The sequence below is a fragment of the Eschrichtius robustus genome, chromosome 14, assembly GCF_028021215.1.
Source record: "Eschrichtius robustus isolate mEscRob2 chromosome 14, mEscRob2.pri, whole genome shotgun sequence".
Taxonomy (NCBI): Eukaryota; Metazoa; Chordata; class Mammalia; order Artiodactyla; family Eschrichtiidae; genus Eschrichtius; species Eschrichtius robustus.
The window spans coordinates 89299933-89320077 of NC_090837.1; the positions used below are offsets into that span (position 1 = coordinate 89299933).

Sequence of the window (20145 nt, forward strand, 5' to 3'; positions counted from 1 at the left end):
ATCTAGTGAAGATTCAATAAATTTTAAGTGTTATCAGTGAAGCAAGTTCTCAACCTATTAACCAAGCTAAGACATACTCACTAATACACTGTGTAAATGATCTCATAAAAATGGAAGTTATTATCTTCTATAACTTCAGCTAACCAAATCTAGAAGGGAATAAACTTTTTTTTTCCATATAGCTTCACATAGATCGCCAAAACTTTTAGAAATTCATTAGAAATGGCAAATAATTCCCAATTAAAGTCTAAGTAGAGTATAAGGGACTAAGTAAGTTTTTAAAAATATGGAACCATTGCAAAGTGCTTATTATTTCTCTATCAGGTTTCAAAACATATTAATAAGAGGTAAGTTGTGTATTTATTTTATAGTAGTTGTATAACCTAGATGAGAAGATAAAGATTTTCCTTTGTGGTGTTTTTCTTTTTGTTTTTTAATTTTATTGGCATATAGTTGACTTACAATGATGTGTTAGTTTCAGGTGTACAGCAAAGTGAATCTGTTTTATATATATATAAAAGAATGGAGATTTTTTTTTTTCATTTTTTGATTCTTTTCCCATAAAGTTTATTACAGAATATTGAGTTCCCTGTGGTGCTCTGATCTTTATGATTTGTTTCCTTCTACTAACTTTAGATTTTGTTTGTTCTTTCTCTAGTTGCTTTAGGTGTAAGGTTAGGTTTGAGATTTTTCTTGTTTCCTGAGGTAAGATTTTATTGCTATAAACTTCCCTCTTAGTACTGCTTTTGCTGTGTCCCATAAGTTTTAGATCGTCATGTTTTCGTTGTCATTTCTCTCTAGCTATTTTTTTTATTTCCTGATTTCTTCAGTGAGCCATTGGTTGTTTAGGAACATATTGTTTAGCCTCCACGTTTGTGTTTTTTAGGGTTTTTTTCCTGTAAATTTATAATCTCATAGCATTGTTGTTTGAAAAGATGCTTGATATGATTTGTTTTCCTTTTTTTTTAAATTTTATTTATTTATTTATGGCTGTGTTGGGTCTTCGTTTCTGTGCGAGGGCTTTCTCCAGTTGCGGCGAGCGGGGGCCACTCTTCATCACGGTGCGCGGGCCTCTCACTATCGCGGCCTCTCTTGTTGCGGAGCACAGGCTCCAGACGCGCGCAGGCTCAGTAGTTGTGGCTCACGGGCCCAGCCGCTCCGCGGCATGTGGGATCTTCCCAGACCAGGGCTCGAACCCGTGTCCCCTGCATTGGCAGGCAGATTCTCAGCAACTGCGCCACCAGGGAAGCCCTGATTTCAGTTTGTTTAAATTTACTGAGGCTTGATTTGTGGCCCAAGATGTGGTCCATCTTGAGAAGAAAGTGTATTCTGCTGCTTTTCGATGGAATGTCCTATAAATATCAGTTAGGTCCATCTGGTCTAATGTGTCATTTAAGGCCTGTGTTTCCTTACTGATTTTCTGTCTGAAAGATCTGTCCATCGGTGTAAATGGAGTATTAAAGTCCCCCACCATTATTGTGTTACTGTTGGTTTCCCTTTTTATGGCTGTCAGAATTTGCCTTGTATATTGAGGTGCTCCTATGTTGGGTGCATATATATTTACAATTGTTATATCATCATCTAGGATTGACCCCTTGATCATTATGTAGTGTCCTTCCTTGTCTCTTGTAACAGTCTTTAAAGTCTATTTTGTCTGAGTATTGCTACACCAGCTTTCTTTTGATTTCCATTTGCATGAAATGCCTTTTTCCATACCCTCATTTTCAGTATGTATGTGTTCCTAGATGTGAAGTGGGTCTCTTGTAGACAGCATATATACAGATCTTATTTTTCTATCCATTCAACCAGTCTGTGTTTTGGTTGGAATATTTAATCCATTTACACTTAAGGTAATTATTGATATGTATGTTCTTATTGCCATGTGTTAATTGTTTTGGAATTGTTTTTTTAGGTCTTTTTTCTTTCATTCTTTTGTTCTCTTTTGTGATTTGATGACTATCTTTAGTGTTGTGTTTGGATTCCTTTTTCTTTTTTGTATCTATTGTTTTTTGGTTTGCAGTTCTTATGAGGTTTTGATATAGCTATATATATATATATATATATATATATATATATATATATATGTATGTGTGTTTGTGTGTATATATATATATATATAGAGGGAGGAGGTTTCAAGGTTTTGGTCTCTTAATTTCAAATGTATTTCCCATTTCCTGTATTTGTACTCTCCTCTTCTCATGGTTGCTGGTTTTGATATCATATTTGTGTGTAGATGATTTCCTACTTTTACTGTACGTTTGCCTTTAGTGGTGAGCTTTCCCATTTGTGATTTTCTTGTTTCTAGTTGTGGCCACATTTTTTTTTTCTTTCCTGCCTAGAGAAGTTCCTTTAGTGTTTGTTTGTTTTAAAGCTGGTTTGGTGGTGCTGAATTCTCTTAGCTTTTGCTTGTCTGTAAAAATTTTGATTTCTCTGTTGCATCTGAATGAGAGCCTTGCTGGGTATAGTATTTGTTGTAGGTTTTTCCCTTTCATCACTTTAAATATATCATGCCACTCCCTTCTGGCCTGCAGAGTTTCTGCTGAGAAATCAGCTGATAACCTTATTAGGGATTCCTTTGTATGTTGCTTTTCCCTTGCTGCTTTTAATATTTTTTCTTTGTATTTAATTTTTGTCAGTTTGATTAATGTGTGTCTTGGCATGTTACTCCTTGGGTTTATCCCATATGGGACTCTCTGTGCTTCCTGAACTTGAGTGTTTCCTTTCTCATATTAGGGAAGTTTTCAGCTATAATCTCTTCAAATATTTTCTCAGGCCCTTTCTCTTCTACTTCTGGGACCTCTATAATGTGAATGTTGGTGTGTTTAATGTTGTGTTTTATGTGTTTGTGGTCTCCTTTTTGCAGGCTGCAGGTTTGTATTAATAGTTCCTTTTACTTCTGGTGTCTGCCCCCTGGTGGGTGAGGATGGTCCAGGGACTTGTGCAGACTTCCTGGCGGGAGGGACTGGTACCTGCCCTATGTCCAGAAAGGACATAGGTAGATGATGTGTGGATGACTCCTTTTGAACTTAACTTGACTAGCTTATCACAGACAGTTTAGATTATACCTTACTTCAAAGGAGTAAGATAAAATTGTATTACCTAGAATTTAATCATACACAGCAGTTAACTTCTTTGAGTTTTTTAAAGGGTTTCTAATGAAGCCTACTTCATTTTAGAAAATACTTTCATCTGTGACTTAGGCATTCCTTGCAATTTATATTTCTTGGTGATTCTAATTCATTTAAAATAATTACGTAGCTGTTACTGAAAGTAAGTGAAATAGTTGTATTACACTTCATTCTTGCATATGATATATATGAGTGTGTGTGTACCATACATATATTTCAGGGTAAAGTCATAGGTTTGGGGGATTTTAAGTATGACTACTCTTTTTGTTAAATTTGAGCATTTTCCTTATAGAGACGCTAGTTGAGGGATGCCTCTTGCATTTCTAAAAATCAAATGTTTATGTTCCATAGTTTATTCGTTTTTTAAAAGTTTCTGCAAGTCTACAAGAACAAGTCAAAACAGAGCCTATTGTACTGAAATACAGTTTGGAACCAGGTGCTTCTGTCTACAGTTTCCTTTTCCCAGTAAGGATTCTGCCTAGTAATCTGTATGTTCAAATGTTAGCGTTTCAGTTCAGAAAGAGTCTCTTTGCACCTGATTTCTTAACTTTTTAGAGCAGATAACCAGGACCTTTTACTCTTTTGGTTCTGTCTCTTCTGTTATAGGCTCTGGGTTTTTACGACAGGTGCCAGAGCCAGTACTCAGGGGTGCAGATGGGATGCACAGCCTGGCATGAACCTGACTTCTGATGCACAAATGACTCATTTTTTTACACCACCTCATTTCTAGACACTAGTATCAGTGTTTGTTACTCATTCCTTTTCAGGGTTCCGAACAAATATTGTTAGAAAAAAGCAAGGTGAAGAGGGGAGAAGAATTTGAGGATCAAGTTCAATTGAAGAGTGAAACTGGGGACACATCTGCACTTTAGACGCCTAAAAAAAGCATGCTTCACTACATGCCAAGTTTGTGTTCCACTGATGTGACAAATTAAAGCTACTTGTAACATAGAAGGGGGTGTACTGAAGGTTTCAGAATATTACTGGGAGGCATCACAGAAATCATTTCCAGCCCTTTGCAGAGGAGGAAAAGGAGGTACGCTTTAGTGGCTGTTAAGTCATCAGATTCTAGGTCTCCTTTTCTCAATCACTGCTTTTGGATTAAACTAAAAGAAATGCACCTTGAAAGTATTTTTTTAAAAGCTGTTCACATGTAGTTCTTTTTTTTTTCCTCAAGATTTGAAATGAAATTGGATTTGTCACCTGTATTTGTATTCTTCTAACTTTAGGGGTGAATTCTTTTCTGATTTCTCTCTCCTTCTCACTCTTGCTGTCATCCTCTCTAATTTATTTGCACCTGAATTCTCTCAGAGATGATCCAAAAATCAGAACATGAGGTTTCCTTTATTTACACTGAGTACACTTGAACGGGAGATGTTATTTTCATATTCAAAGTTCATGATAAAATTATCAAGCAGATGCCTCAATTATTTTTCATGTAGAAAAATGTCATCAATATATGGCAAGATAGTTTAGTATTCTAAGGCTTGAATAACTATTTTACTCCAACACAAATTTCATTATGCATTTTTATCATAATTAACTTTTTTTAATTTTTTAAATTTATTTTTTTAGCCACGCCTCACACCATATGGGATCTTAGTTCCCTGACCAGGGATCGAACCCATGTCTCCTGCATTGGAAGCATCGAGTCATAACCACTGGACCACCAGGGAAGTCCTGTCATAGTAAAATTTGTAATTGTTGATATACCCAGTTTTTTTCCTACGAGGCTGAAAGCACTTAAAAAATAAAACCCAAAATCTATGAATGACTGACCTTAAATAATTACTTCAGTGGTTTTTCCAGAAATAACTGGAAAGTATTTCAGTTGTTTTAATGTATGGTGTCAATATTAAATATTGCACATCTATTCAGAGAATATTACAGCTAGTTTCTTTCTGTTAGTCTGTACAGAGGAGCTTTTTCCTGTTCACTAAAACTGCCACTGAATTGACTATAAAGTTTTGTTCTTTCCCTATTTCAACCTTTAGGTCCAAGTAATTGAAGTCCTGTAACATCCCCTCTAGCTCTTCAGACACAGTGGGGATTAATTAGACTGGCCCACCTCCAGGTTTGAGAAGGCATTTGTGGAAACCACTGTCTACTACATGGAATTCAACCTTTTCCAGTTCCAGTGTGTCCAGGGTAGCCAGCTGGATGTTTAGCTGTCATGCATCTTTTCGCTTTTCTTCCCTGATCTACCAAGACCTAAACGGTATTTGCTCTGCTCTTAACTGTGGAGACCATTCATGATTTGGTTCAACAGGAAACTATTCTCCTGGTTTTGTAAGTGATAGCGTTACTTAAGCAAAAAATATTAAATTGCAGAGAAAAATATGAGGGCAATATGTAAAAGATAAATCCCCATCGTAATGTGTAATGAAAGAACATATTTAACATAGCAGTCCTAGTGGTAATAGCAGATGTGTTTCTTTTCAAACAAACAAGTGCAAGCATACTAAACAATGAATTACACTAAACAAGTTCATACTAAGTGCTTTACAAGTGTTGTCTAATTTAATTCTCATGTCATATTTCCTAAGCAGGTATTATTAAGTATTGTTATTGCTATTCCTACTTTTTGTATGAGAGAACTGTATATTAGCGGAGACATGTACAGTGTTATAAGGTGTCAGACCCAGGACCCAAACACAGCCCAGACTGCCTTCTGGATGTCCTTTATAAGGTATTTTTCCCTATGTATTTTCTAATCTGAAAGACCTGTGTGTCTCTGGAAGCACCTGTAGATCTGTGGATATGGCAACTCTATCTTTGTTTCACATAGTGGCTTTAGGACGTCTTTGGTGAATTCTGAGTGTCTAATTTAAAATGTCCTCCACTTACACAATTCTAAACATGTTCTCTCAAGGTTGGGAGTATGTTAAATATGAGATTATGCTTCATTACAACCAAAATATACCAATTGCCTTTGGGCATAAAATATTCATTGTACTTAGGTCAGTTTTTCTCTCTGTCTCACATGAGCCTTAAATGAAATCATTCTAACTCACATATTTAATGGAGAGGAATTTTGTGATACTTGTTCTGGGAAAAGGAAGGATCAATTTCAGTTGTGATTAAACTTCTTCCTGTCTTGAGACATGAAAAACAGTATCTCACAGATGCAGATATTTTGCAAATCTCTGGTTTGGATCTTAAACAGCAGATCTAGATAGGTACAGTCATTGTTCTGGTGGACTGCTGACATGAGAAATCTGAAATTATCATACACTGAACAATCGTCCTACATTCCTATCTCTTATCTTGATTTAGTGCCTACTTAAGTGTTTTTTGAGTGTAATCAGTCAGCCTTCCCTCTTCTGTGTGTTCCATCCTCCATAGCCAATCAGTCCCTAAGTGCTGTTAATTTTACTTTGGTTCTTGAATCTGTGTCTTTCTCTCCCTTGATGTTGCACCTGATTTTGTCCATGGTCCATCTTTCCGCTCCTGAATTATGGTAATTTCCCCAGTCTCTGTCCGCTCCAATCCAGGACCACAGAGAGAGTAAGCTTTTTAAAAGCAAATGTGATTGCGACGTGCCCAGCCTAAAATAAGATTTCTGTGTCTTGCCATTGTCTACAGACTAGAATCACCTTCTGTCTATGACCTAACTGCTCCCTCCCAGTTCAGCCTTTTCTCTCTCCACTTTTCTCTCTCCACTCACAGTGTACTTTAGTCAAATTGCAGAGTTGCACTTTCTCAGACTCATCCTGCTTTGTTTTACCTCTTCTTATATGCCTTGCTTCTTCTTCCTGGAATGCCTCTCCCCAGAATCCACAAATAGTAACTCCTTTTTTGTAGTCAAGACTTACTTCCTGTGCTTCTGAGTCCAAGTTGGGTACTGTTCCTATGGGCTGCATAACACCTTGTATAAAACAGTCTTAGAGCATCCTTCATGGCTGATTGGTTTGCCTCTCTGTCTATCTCCTCTGGTGGACTCCTGCTTTTGGAGGCAATGGCCAAGCATTATTTCATCATTGTATACATAGCATCTCATAAAATGCTGATGTGAAATAGAGAAGGCATATGATACATGCATACTGAATGAATCCATGAATGTTTAGATGTACTCAGTAGTAGAAAAGAACATTAGATTTTGTCATTTATCCATAAGTATTTACATTGGACCTGAATTTTCCCATTTCATAACATTCTACAGTTTTAGGCCTTCTGAGATCCAGCCTATTTTCTCTAATTTTTTCTGGAAAATTGATATGGCACAGGTTAAAAGCATTTAGATTATATTTTCAGATTAATAGCCCTGGAGTTAGTTATACATGGGCTCAAGAAAAAAAGATAAGAATATATGATTTTTAGAGTCTAAAGAGAGAAAAATTATTGCAGTTGAGAGAATAAGGATACTTTAAAATTCAGTTTAAATTTCAGTTAAAAATGCTATATTTGATATCTAATTTATCTCAATCATACACTTGAATTTTGTTAATTACAAATCTTTATTCTTTGTGACTACAAAGAATAGAGTGGGTTCATAAGTGCACATTCAACGTTTGGCCCTCTGTTACTGGGGATCTGATATATCTGATTACACAGCACATAAATCCAGACAAAATGATAAGTTGACTTCTCTCATCCTTTAAATCTTTTGCTTGGATGTCATCTGCAGCGACATCCATCTGTGATCACAGCGCGAATGCACTAGTACCCCTGTATTTTTCCTGTCATATCACTTTTGAAAACATAATTTCTTTGCTCGAAACATTTCAGAAGCGTCACGTGTACTTACCTGAAATCCAAATGTTCCTCAGAGTCCGCAAAGCAAGGCACATTCTGACACCTACTCACCTCCTGAGGGCCTCAGGCTATCTGATCCTTCACTCCCCCAGTAGGAAGCGCCACATGGCCTGTTTTTCCATGAGATTCAAACATGCCACCATGTTCCTGAAACCTTCTGTTTCCCTTCACCCCGTTGGTCTCATACTATTCTTTATGCCCCAGCTCAGTATTACCTTCAAAGAGGGAATGTCCTCACCCACCGATTAAATTAGGTGCTCCTCATGCCCATGAATCTTTATCACGAAAACCTGTGTGTTTCCTTTGTAGCACATATCACAATTAGTAAATGTTTACCTTGCTCAAATATAAAAGCACCTTGAGGGTAATGACCTTAATATCTTTTTTAAACCATTATATTTTCAAGGCCTAGCATAGGGCACCCAGGAGGAAAAATATTTTTGGGAATCAGTGAATAGTACTTATCACACTCTACTGCTTATTTTACTACCTTTGTTATATATTTTAAGCCCCTCATGAATAGGCCTGGTATCTCTATTATTCATTATTATACCACCCAATAAATGGAAGAGAGTAGATACCAAACACATTAACTAAATTAACTGAGGGTTATCAAAGTCACATGTGTGTGAATGGTAAAATGTATGTTTCTTTCTGTGCACCACTTATATGACTCAAATTTTAGCAAGACCACAAAGATAGGAACTGAACTGTGTAAGAATTTATTATAGAAATTTAGAAAAACAAAATTTTTAACAAAATCACATAGTGCTTACTATGTGCAGCACTATTTAAGTACTATACAAATATAAACTCACTTAATCTTTGTAAAGTTACTATGAGACATTTTCTTTGAAGTAAGTACTATTATTTCCATTTTGGAGAGGAGGAAACATGCAGGGGGAAGTAGAAGTTATTTAAAAGCTAAGTTTACTTGCCCATTGATGTGGATAATTATAAAAAATTACTGAACTTGTAATTCTGATTGTGCTAGCAATTTTTCATTTAGGTCATTTTTCAGTTACACCTAATAAATACATAATAATTGTAGTATAATAATTTTCACCATTCAATATGTCATTTGGTAATAAAATCTCCTACTATAAGAGTAGTATACCTTAAGACCATATGCAGTTAAGATTTTTCTAGTATTTCCAAATCTTTTGTTTAGATCAACTGTCCAAAAGAAATACATCCTGATTCACAAGTGTGAAACACATATGTAATTAAAAATTTTCAAGGAACCTCATTAGCAAAAACTTCTTAAAAAGTGAAATAAATGCTAATAATATATTTAATTTAATGCAGTATAAACTATAATTTTAACGTATCAATAAAATTATTAATATATTTTACTTAACAAATTAAGTCTTCAACATCACATGGACATTTTACACTTAGAGCACATCTCAATTCCCATTTTAAATAGCAATAGCCACATTTCAAATGCTTGTTCACCGCTTGTGGCTCATGGCTACCATGTTGAATAGTGAAGATTTAGACAAGTCTTTTATGACTAATAAGAAATTCTGAATGTTTATAAAGACCACAGAGCAAATAGTGTTTCTTGGTGAAGGCTGGCTCATCCTTCAAGTCTTACCTTAGTGTCATCTTGTCTGTGTTCTCTGAGCATCCTGGCTGTACCTTCTTGTACATATTTTCTTAGCGTATATTATAATGCTATATAATTGCATTATATAATTGATTTTTTTCTTATATAAAATATTGAACTTAATGGCAAGAGCTATCTGCATATCTCCATAGTAGCTTGCCCGTACTTTGTCAATTTAACAAATATTTATTGAAATCTTAGTATCAGGTACTGTTTTTTTGTGCTCTAGATATATCTGTGCAGAATAAGACCACTGCCCTTATGGGGCTTACAGTTTTTGAAAGTCTGTGCTCAGTAAAAATATTGTTGAATTAAATGAAATTCAGGCACTAACCTTTTGGAAGAAGTCTATAAACAATGGGTTAATCTTAAGAAACTGATGTTTAACAGGTTTACATATAGTCTTGCAAATTAAAACAAAAACCTTTTACAGATTTTTAAGGATGGGGAAAACTGGCCTGATGGTAGTATACATGACTGAGTGGTTTAAAATGAACCCCAGACTCAATATTTGAAATATGTTAATACATGAATGGAAGAAGTTGTTCTTTAATGTAAGTAGCCTCACTTAGAAGTTGGTACCATTTTGTGGTGATCAGATTACATCTGCAGAATTCTATTAAGTTCTGGGTAAATAATTCTACTGTTAACCGCTGGGAAAGTGGGTTAGGAAAATACGACTAAAATACTGCCAAGGTGATTCAGTAAAAAGCATGTTCCAGGTTAACTGTCTGGATATGTATCTGACACACACCACAGTGAAGGTTAGAATAAAGGAGTTCACTAACTTATAGTATCAACTTCTAAATTTTTCTCCATCTTCTGTTTCTCTCGGGTTTGGGAGACTGGTGCTCTCCTGGTCTGCGTGCTTCTTTGCACCCATGCGTGTCTGTACCTTCTTACAGCGAATTGCATGACGACTTGCACTCTATTTATCTGTGTATATATAGCCTACACAGTGAGCTACTTGGATGCAGGGAACCTCTCTTGTTATATTTTGTCAGCGCCCAGCACTATTTCCTACATACTGAAATGCTTGGAGAATGTTGCATCAAATATTAGGAAACTGAATTCTAAAATCAGAAATTAGGTCAACATTATGCATTCTAACTTCTTTTCTCACATCTACTCTTCCCTACTTCCTTAGTCCAATCAGAATGATTTTTTTCAAAAAATACACCTGATCATATTGTGATCATATTGTGCCCTCCTTAACGCTAGTTGGCTCGTGGGCTGGCAGGGCCTGGCTGGTGCCTGTGTCTCCTGGCTTCCCTCCCGTTTCTTTCTTTGCTCTCCACCCACACGTTGGCCTCACACCTTTGCTCACTGGTTGACTGTGCCGAGAATATTCTTCCATATCACATCTCCACCCTCAGCCTTCGGTTACTCTGCCTTAAGGCCTCCTCTAACCTGTTTCCCCCAATAAATACATAGCCTTAGAAGATCATACTTCCCTCTTTAGGAATAATTATCACTGTTCTACTTTTACATACAGTTGTCTTGTGTGATAAATATTTGTCCACCCCATTTAATTATAAGTTCCATGAGGAAATGTGTCACGTCTACTGCTATGTGCACCATCGTATCACTATACCAAATGCATAAAATGGTTAGCACGTCATTGTGAAATAGATATATAAATTCACAAACCAGCACGATTCAAGTACATGCCTAGACTTCAACTAGACCTAAACCTTTCCTTCTGTCTCCACTCAGAAGTATAGTCCATATGATAGAAAAGATGTATGATAAAACCTCTTAAAATATATAATCTTGTGCTTACTTAGGCAGAAAATATTCCTTTTAATACAGTGATGATCTCCATAACCTCTGAAGAACAGTTAATACTTGTTCTACGTAAAGGTCAAAATTTATTTTTTATAGCATGCTCAAGCAGTTAGAAATTAATATTCTCCCAAGTCATTGAAATGTTAAACTGTCTAACCTTCTAAAACACTTCACATTTTTTTCTCAGCTTCAGGCAAGATTGGGAAATAAGACAAACTCCATAAGATATTAATATCCTTAATGGGCATTGGACCCATGGGCTGATGCACCCCTGGGTTCTCACATTTCACTTTTACTAAACACTATAATTGAGGGTCAAAAGGCAAGTGTATTATTGGTGGCATGAAAATACACTTACAATAGAATGTAATAATTGTGAGATATAGATATCTATGACGAGATCCATTGTAATTATAGGAAGGAAAGAAAATTGAGAATTTGGAAATGTTTTGCATTCTTAGACACTGACTTAAATGAAAAGGGCATCTAACTCTTACATAATTCTTCTCTTTTTCATACCCTCATTACTCTTGTGCCCATTCACTTCTTCCAACCGTTTTTTGTACTCAATTGGACATTTGCTCCCCCTCAGTTTTGCTTTCCAACATGTGTAACAGATTTCTCATCTTCACCTACCTCCCCCTGCCCACGCATCACGATTCTCCCTGATACCTCTCCATTCCATGGTCTTACTCGGTTTGATTTCTTAACGAGAAGTCTTTCTTGGTCCACCTTTCTGTTGCAATCACTTATTTCTGGGAGACTATGTAAAAAGTTTCAGAAATAAAGTATATAAATCTAAAATTCTTTTATTCAGATTCCCTGATGTGTCTTTCTCCAAGCTAGCAATTGTCACCTGAGTTCTCGGCTTGTATCTCAGTTACCTTCTGTGGAAGGTCTAAGCTCACAGTGTGATAGAAAGTGCAAAGGCTTTGAAGACAGACAGGAGTACACCTCACCCCGAGTTACTATCAATATACTGACCACAGACAGATTGTTTCGCATGTCTGAGACAACCATCGAATTGGAAATTACCTACCCCAGAGAACGGCTGTGAGGGTCACATGATACGTCCTGTGTACAGACCATCATTTTTCACCTTACTGCCTTCTCTCTCTCTCCAGTTTAATCTTTAGTGCACAAGCCCTGATGCATACTTCATACACCTTCTACTTTGCTTGTTACCTAACTTCATTCATTGTTTTTCCTTGGTCAAAGGAGAAACACAGTGTCTTCACTTGCTGTGTTCACAGAATTTTGAGTTAACATTCTTGGTAGGTCAGAGGATAACAATGAAAACGTCTCTGTTGCATACTGGCAAGTGCCTGGCATTCTGTTTACCTCTACCGACATTACTCCCCAATCTCTTTTCTCTCTTTAATCCACCCTGTGAGCCCTGAACTTGGCTATAATTGTCACATATGGCTACGTGCAGTTCAAGTTACTTGCCCAAGATCACACAGCTAATATTTGGAAAGACTGGACTTTTATCCAAGGCCTTCTTGACAGCAAAGCTAAATATTAGTTTTCAAGCTTCATACCAGAATGTTACAACAGAAACATATTAATCTTTTGTAAACATGTCTTTTTTGTAACATTCTAGCATGGAGCTTGAAAACTAAAAGGCTTTAGGGGTGGTAGAAATGCTAATTTTCAGAAGACCAAAAGGGACAGGGTTGGGGATCCACGTAGCAGGGAGGGCAGACGCATGGCATAATATTTATGGGAACAGACAGGAAATGAATGGTATTTCATTCATTTCAAAAGCATTGGCTTTTGAACTACATGTTTCCTACTCTGATGAAGCCAGTTGATAACATTTAAATGTAGTAAATAATATCAAGAAAGAAGAGAATTAAGCACTTATGTGCCATAGCAACATGAGAAGGTGGCCAGAAAGTTCAGAAATGTATCTCAGTTTCTAAATTGTAGGCTGTGGATAAAGCTTCTGGGGGAGCAATAGGCCAGGGTCAAATAGGAAAGGAAATAAAAAAGTGCCCCAGTAAACAATTGATTTCCCACTATTTCCATAGATCTCCAATAAAAATATCTTTGTCAGTCATATTCCTGTTGATGATAGAGAACAAATAGACGCATACTTAAGAAAGCATATACTTTTCATTGACAATAAAATCATTTTGTTTAAAATTAAATAAATCCTTAGAGTTTTGGTTTTTTTAAAACAGATTGAGTTGAAGGCTGAAATACGCTTCACCCCTAGTCGTTGCATTTAATTACTCTGAACTACCTTGATGTCTTTCTTAGTTTTATATTTTTATTCTCAAATGATTCTTAATGCCAAAGAAATACCTTAAAAGGTATTTTAAATATAAATATTTCAAAGTCCTTTTTAAAACTATGCTGAGAGTAACGTACCCCAAACAATAATCCACTTAGTGTATATTCTGGGCCTCCTAGACCTTGCAGGAAAAAAATATTGTGATTAAAAATTATTAAAAAGATAACTTACTTGTAGACAGATCATTAAAGGTAATTCACTAATTTATATATTTTTGAATTCCAAAATTCAAGAATACTTTCTACTTCATTTTAACTTGATTCAACAGGCCATGAAATCTAATGTGTTCCCAATTCGGCAAGCATTCAGTCACTCATAGTCAGAGAAGAGTACTCACCTTATTAGTGTATAGTCACCCAGCTCTATCTGTAGGGAATTGGTTCCAGGACCTCCGATATACCAAACTCCAAGGATGCTCAAGTCCTTTATATAAAGTGGCATAGTATCCTCCCCTATGCTTTAAATCATCTCTAGGTTACTTATAATACCCAGTACAATGTAAATGCTATATAAATAGTTATGAATTCAATGTAAATGTTACATAAAATAGTAGCCTATGTGAAGCAAATCCAAGTTTTGCTTTTTGAAACTTCGTGGAATTAAAAAAAAGAAAATAGTTTCAGCCCGGGGGTGCTTGAATCTTTGGATGTGGAACCTGCAGATACAGAGTGACAACTGTACTTATTAAAAGGCACAAAAGTATATTCAGTTTGTTTAAAGAGTAGCCAGTGTAGTTGTTCTCCTCTGCTTTCCAGTGCAAACATGTGCTTTATCATTTATTAGTTTTGATAAAGGAAGAAAAATTCCTAATGTTAAAGGGATGATTGATTTCTTCAATCAAACTTTGGCTACTGCTAAAATCTCACAACCTGTACTCTCTCTCTCTAGGTATAATACATAAAAACCAAGTTCAGTGTTTCATACTGAAAGCGGGACTCTATTATAAAGAAGCTTTTAATGTTTGTATATGGTCTGACATGCTGGATTTTATTTAACAGCTGAGTTTCATAGACAAGTACTAGGCATTTCTTCAAAGAACCCAGCCAAATGCTATAATCCATTTCCTTCTGAAATTGCCGTTGTTAAATTAGACCCCAAACATTTATGAATGTCACTTTGCCTTTCCAGCAATTAAGGAGTTCCAAAAAAAAAAATCCCTTGGTGTTTCATGGCTTTGAAATTATTTATCCTACCCTGGCCCTTCCCTTTGCTCTATCAAATGCTATGGGGGTTACGTTCAAGAGGGACACATCAATTCTGAACAGGTGTGGAAAAGGGTTCCTTGATGTATAAAAAGTGTTCTATTTTAAAGGCGTTTTAGCAATTTTAGCAACATTTACTGCTGTGTATTCCCATGGAAGTAGGCGGCCCATTCATTTCCCTTTAAAGGGCAGAAAACTCTGAAATCAGCATCAGAGGCCGAATCTCACCAGGGTGAGGGAGCGGCCGTGAGTTTACTGAAACTTTCCCTTTGCTGTCTCCTTGTTGCAGTGTTGATTCTCCTGATCGTCACTATGAGAAGAAGGAAAAAAGAGCCCCTTATTTTCGACGAAGAGAGAGATATCAGAGAAAACATCGTTAGATATGATGACGAGGGTGGGGGGGAGGAAGACACGGAAGCCTTTGACATGGCCGCGCTCAGAAACCTCAACGTCCTCAGAGACACCAAGACCCGGAGAGATGTGACTCCAGAAATTCAGTTCTTGAGTCGACCGACTTTTAAGAGCATCCCAGATAATGTCATTTTCCGGGAATTTATTTGGGAAAGGCTGAAGGAAGCCGACGTTGACCCCTGCGCCCCGCCTTACGATTCCTTGCAGACATACGCCTTCGAAGGAAATGGCTCGGTGGCTGAGTCGCTCAGCTCGCTGGATTCCATCAGCTCGAACTCTGATCAGAATTACGACTACCTTAGTGACTGGGGACCACGTTTTAAACGACTCGCAGACATGTACGGAGCCGGCCCGGAGAGTCTGTACTCATAGCCCTGGAACGTTAGTTTGAAACGTACTGAAGAAAAAGTAAGGGCAAAAAACAAAACAAAACACCACTGCATACAGAAAACAAGAACTCCACTTGCTAGAGGAAATGGTTGTAAATCTCTCTCCATTTTTAACCGTTTAGGTTTCTGCCTTGGTGAAGCATATCCTCATTAGACTTATCCAAGGGACTGCACTGACCACAGACTCTGAGCATTTGAAGGCTTTTTGATAAAAAAAAAAAAAAAAATGCTCAGTGGTTTGTGAATAGATAGCAACTCTCAGATACCTGCAAAGGCACCTAACCTCTGTGAGTAAGTAGTGGCCTGTGTTGTCAGTGTCCCCAGGGTGTCCTGTACATACCTTCACGGTAGTGGCAGGGAGGGGAATAAAACATGATATGCCAGGATTGAAGAGTCCTGGAACTTCTTGCATATCAAAACTTGGGACAAATTTAATTTACAGTGATGCTTTCAGCTTGCTAGATTAGAGCATCCAGCAGAATTTTATTGCTGTCAGTGAGCAAATACATTTTATTTAGCACTATAAATATTCTTAGAAAATCCTCCCAAATCCTCCAAACAAGCCAATAAAATTTGGTTTAAGGCAACATAAACCATTGTTTAGCAAATAAATTCTGAAATGTTCCAAATAAGCAAAAGGTAAACCATTCTTAAAGTTGGCAGTCGTTTTGAGATGCTTGTGTAGGTATGAAAAAAAGTTGCTGTCTATTCGTTGATTTTTTTATTATCTCTTCTGATTTGTACAGGAGACTATCTTTTCTTTTTTATTTGACACATGGTGTTATATTTATTTTGGACCGCCAATCTCCACTCAGTTCAGGTCCATCTTCCTGCCTCAGAATATTAAGCTCATCAGAACATGCTGATTTTTCTCCAGTCTGAGCTACATGGAGGAAATGAAGCATGGAAATGGGGAAAAAAAAAAAAAATAGTACAGCAATTGAGGCCTGTTGCTGTTCACGTCTCAGAGAGGAACACAGCTACAAGGACATACAAGTTGTTTGTCTGAGCCATTAAAATTTACAAAACATTGAAAGAAAGTATTTGTACTATAGAAGGAAGATTTCAGAGAGAATTGAGATTTTCTTTGATGCAAGATTGATTTTTCAAGGTCACAAATTCTATATGCTCCAAAGACTTTGAAGAATTTGTTTCCCCCCCCCCTCTTTTGCTGTAAAAATATTGAGTGAAGGACAGATTTTTTGAATATATCTTAAACAATGTAACGTTATAAATTTCAAAACCCACCATTAAATTCTGATGCAAATATGCTCAAGAATTAACCAAGCAATGTATACTTTCTATACCTGTTTAGATGTGCCAAAGTGAGGAGAGAAATTAAGTGATCACGTGTTTGAGAAAGAAGAATTTTATGACTAAAATAATATTTCTACCTAACATTATTTTCTAGATTAATACTAGTTTAATGTGAATATATTCACATAAGAATGAATTTTTTTCTTTCTTTTCTCCTTTGAGAAAAGGGTTTATTGTTGGGTTCCTAATAAATCTACAGATAGTGGACACTGTATAGGAAACTGTGTTTCTAAAAGTGCTTCTTTCTGAAAGACGAACACTGGAACAAGAATATCAATCTTTTGATTACATGAGGAGAAACTCTGTAGGATTCTGTAAAATTGCAGCCCATCTTTAGAAATGAAGTATGTGAAAGTGGCCTTCAGCTCCATCAAAATAAATAATTTAATCAATATGATTATCTGCAAACAGTCCTTTCATTTGAATAAAGTTTTATAAACATTGTTTCATGACTAGATATGCTTCTTGCTGTATTAATATACATATGAAAAATCAATTTTATAATGGTAAATGATACTGTTCATGACTTTTTGTCACGTGTAAGTTTTTCAAATTAAAAAAGTAAAGCATAGTACACTTACCCAATTTCATAAAATCAGAGTGTGGTGCAGGAATTATATAGGTGTTACATCAGCAAGCTGATGAGAATACAGTTTTTTAATAATCCCCATGTTGTCTGCAAGAAGATAAAATAGTACTTTTAGATTATGATATCAAAACTGCTGATTGCTGCATAAGTGTAAGTTTGAATGTATTTTAGAAGAGGAACATCACATCATTCACCTTGCTTTCTCTCCTTTTAAATATATATTATATATATATATATATTTTTTTTTTTTTTAATTTTGCTTTTGCCAGTAATAGATTGGGGAAAAAAGGTTCAGATTTAAATAAAGATTTGAAATTTTTGCATATATTCAATTGCTAATTTATGTGTGGAAGATGATAACAATACAATATTGAACTTGATTTAACGGTATTTAAAAGAAATCTTGAGATAGCTGGAAGAATGTCCCTAATAGAGATGGAATTTATATGAAGTACTCTAGCTAAGCTTATTTGTAAGGGTGGTGAATTTGTTGTTATTTTAGTTTTCTTTTTCCTTTTGAAATCCAAGGCTGTATATGTTTATCTGACATGATACTTGAGAGATAGGCTCTGCTGTAAACTCAGAGACTAGAACAGTTGATCAACAGAAATCAATGATAAAGCTTGTTACAAGATTTTCCAAAAGCATTTAAATAAATACCTATTATCTAGTCACTAAAATTCAGTGGTGGACTGGAGCCAGCTCAGACCAGCTCCTAAGTACCAATTATGCATATGGCTTTCCAACTCTGCTTCTTGTGATATCATTTCAGTAGGTCAGCCTTGGTGGTAATATTTAGACCACCATGGAAATCACCAAACACTACGTTTTTTGTTTGTTTTTTTTCCCCCTGTAGAACTAGTTGTGAAATGTTTACCAACACTTTGCTGCTTACTTATAAAAGGAAACCTCATGGTTGTAAATATAGTATGAGTGAACAGAATATCAAATAATGATGACATGAAAGGGACTTATGTCCTATCCTACTACTAAATGTAGACTCATGTCGTAGTGATTTCCTGGTCTCAGATCCTTGGAGCTACAGGGAGAAAGGGAGGGGACCCACTTCGTTATGGAAAGCAATGGCTTAATAATTCCAAGTGCAGACAACAGTTTGGGAAGTCAGTAAATTTACATATTTTCCATCTGTCCCTATGGGAGCACCATCGGAAACTCAAGGTATACATTAAGTAATGCATTTTTGGACAATTTAATTTCTTAAAGAAATATGTGCATTTCACTTGTTACCGTCCAGGTCAAGGAAATACGCCCAGACCTCTATTCTGGATTATTATCCTTGCATAATTTTAAATCAGCATAAAGAATATGAAAAGTAAATCTTAAAGTGGACTTTTGCAGATCAAGCCTAAATTATGATTCTGGATACACAAAACAATCTCTACATTAAAGCGATATTCCAAAGTCAGCTGCACACCAAAATTAGGAAGCAGACAAGAGGAAAAGATGCTATGTGGAGGCCATGAGTAGATCTTTGTACAAGCAATGGCCTAGATGAAGATGGTCAACTTTTTCCCTTGACAGGAGACTCAGCTGAGGCTGACTGCAGTTGCGGTTAGAAAACTACTAGACACAGGCAAGAAATAATAATGTTTAGGTAATGATAGCTGCCTTGTCACTCTGCGCTCTGAGAATGTTTTAGATTACTTTAACTTCTTGCACAATTACATTTACTACACTGGATGATGAACAGTCTTTGGCAATTCTCATGTAGACGGGGTAGTTACACAAGGGAGGAGTGGTATTTATGGTATGGCCCACAGGCCCAAAGAAATTTACATGCAAACAGACTGTTAGCATTATATTCAAATATGAAATCTAGAAGAGCTTAAAATAAAGGTAGATATATTGCAAGAGGCAAAAAGCACCTTGTTTAAATATTTTAAAGATGTTAAGCACTACTTATAAATATTAATCATAAAATTTTCCATGTTATTTTGACATCTATTGACTTACACACTGTTTTAATTACCCTGATTGTTTCTAAGTCACTATTTGAAGGTTTATTTACAGTTGATCTAATTAAAGTTGATTAAAAGCAAGCTTCAACTTACTCTTAACTCTTTCTGGTCAGTGATGGCTGGGGGCACATGGAATATATATTACAGTTAATAGATAAGGAAATTCACCGTGTTAGTCTATATAGTTTATTTGGTCTTAAATACAGAGTCAGTTATTTTTAAATTATTAATATATAATGTGTGTGTATGCCATGGTGTATGCAAGTTTGGCAAGAAAAGCTAACGCAGTAATGTTAGCTGACACATCATCATCATAATCAAAAGAGCAAGAAAGGAGTAAGAGCATTTACATTTTGAGTGTAATTGAAATTGTTTCAGAGGAGCGGGATTAGCCCTTAAGAAAAACGGAAGTTATTTGAGGCTGTGATTTGGCAGGCACTGTAAAGTATAATTCCAGGAGTAATTTTTCAAGCAAAAACAAGACAGCCAGTGTGTGTGACATTGACACTTTTTCACTGTTACGCTAACTTGTACTGGCTCAGAATTTAACTGAAAAGAACGTGTGTGTGTGTGTGTGTGTGTGTGTGTGTGTGAAGGGGGGAACATTGGAAAGTATGTCTGAAGCGACCTTAAAAAAGTAGTCTAATATTATCTTGTGAATTCCAATATATTGTTG

At 36.1% G+C, this 20145-nt stretch overlaps 1 protein-coding gene across 1 annotated transcript in view; it reads left to right on the forward strand.

Moving 5' to 3' along the window:
• Positions 1-15567, forward strand: part of CDH7 (cadherin 7) — a 117097-nt gene extending 101530 nt beyond the window's left edge. Inside the window, exon 11 of the mRNA XM_068562533.1 lies at positions 15074-15567. Within this exon, the coding sequence (XP_068418634.1) occupies positions 15074-15567 (494 nt within the window). The remainder of the gene's footprint in view (positions 1-15073) is intronic.
• The last annotated feature ends 4578 nt before the right edge of the window (positions 15568-20145 follow it).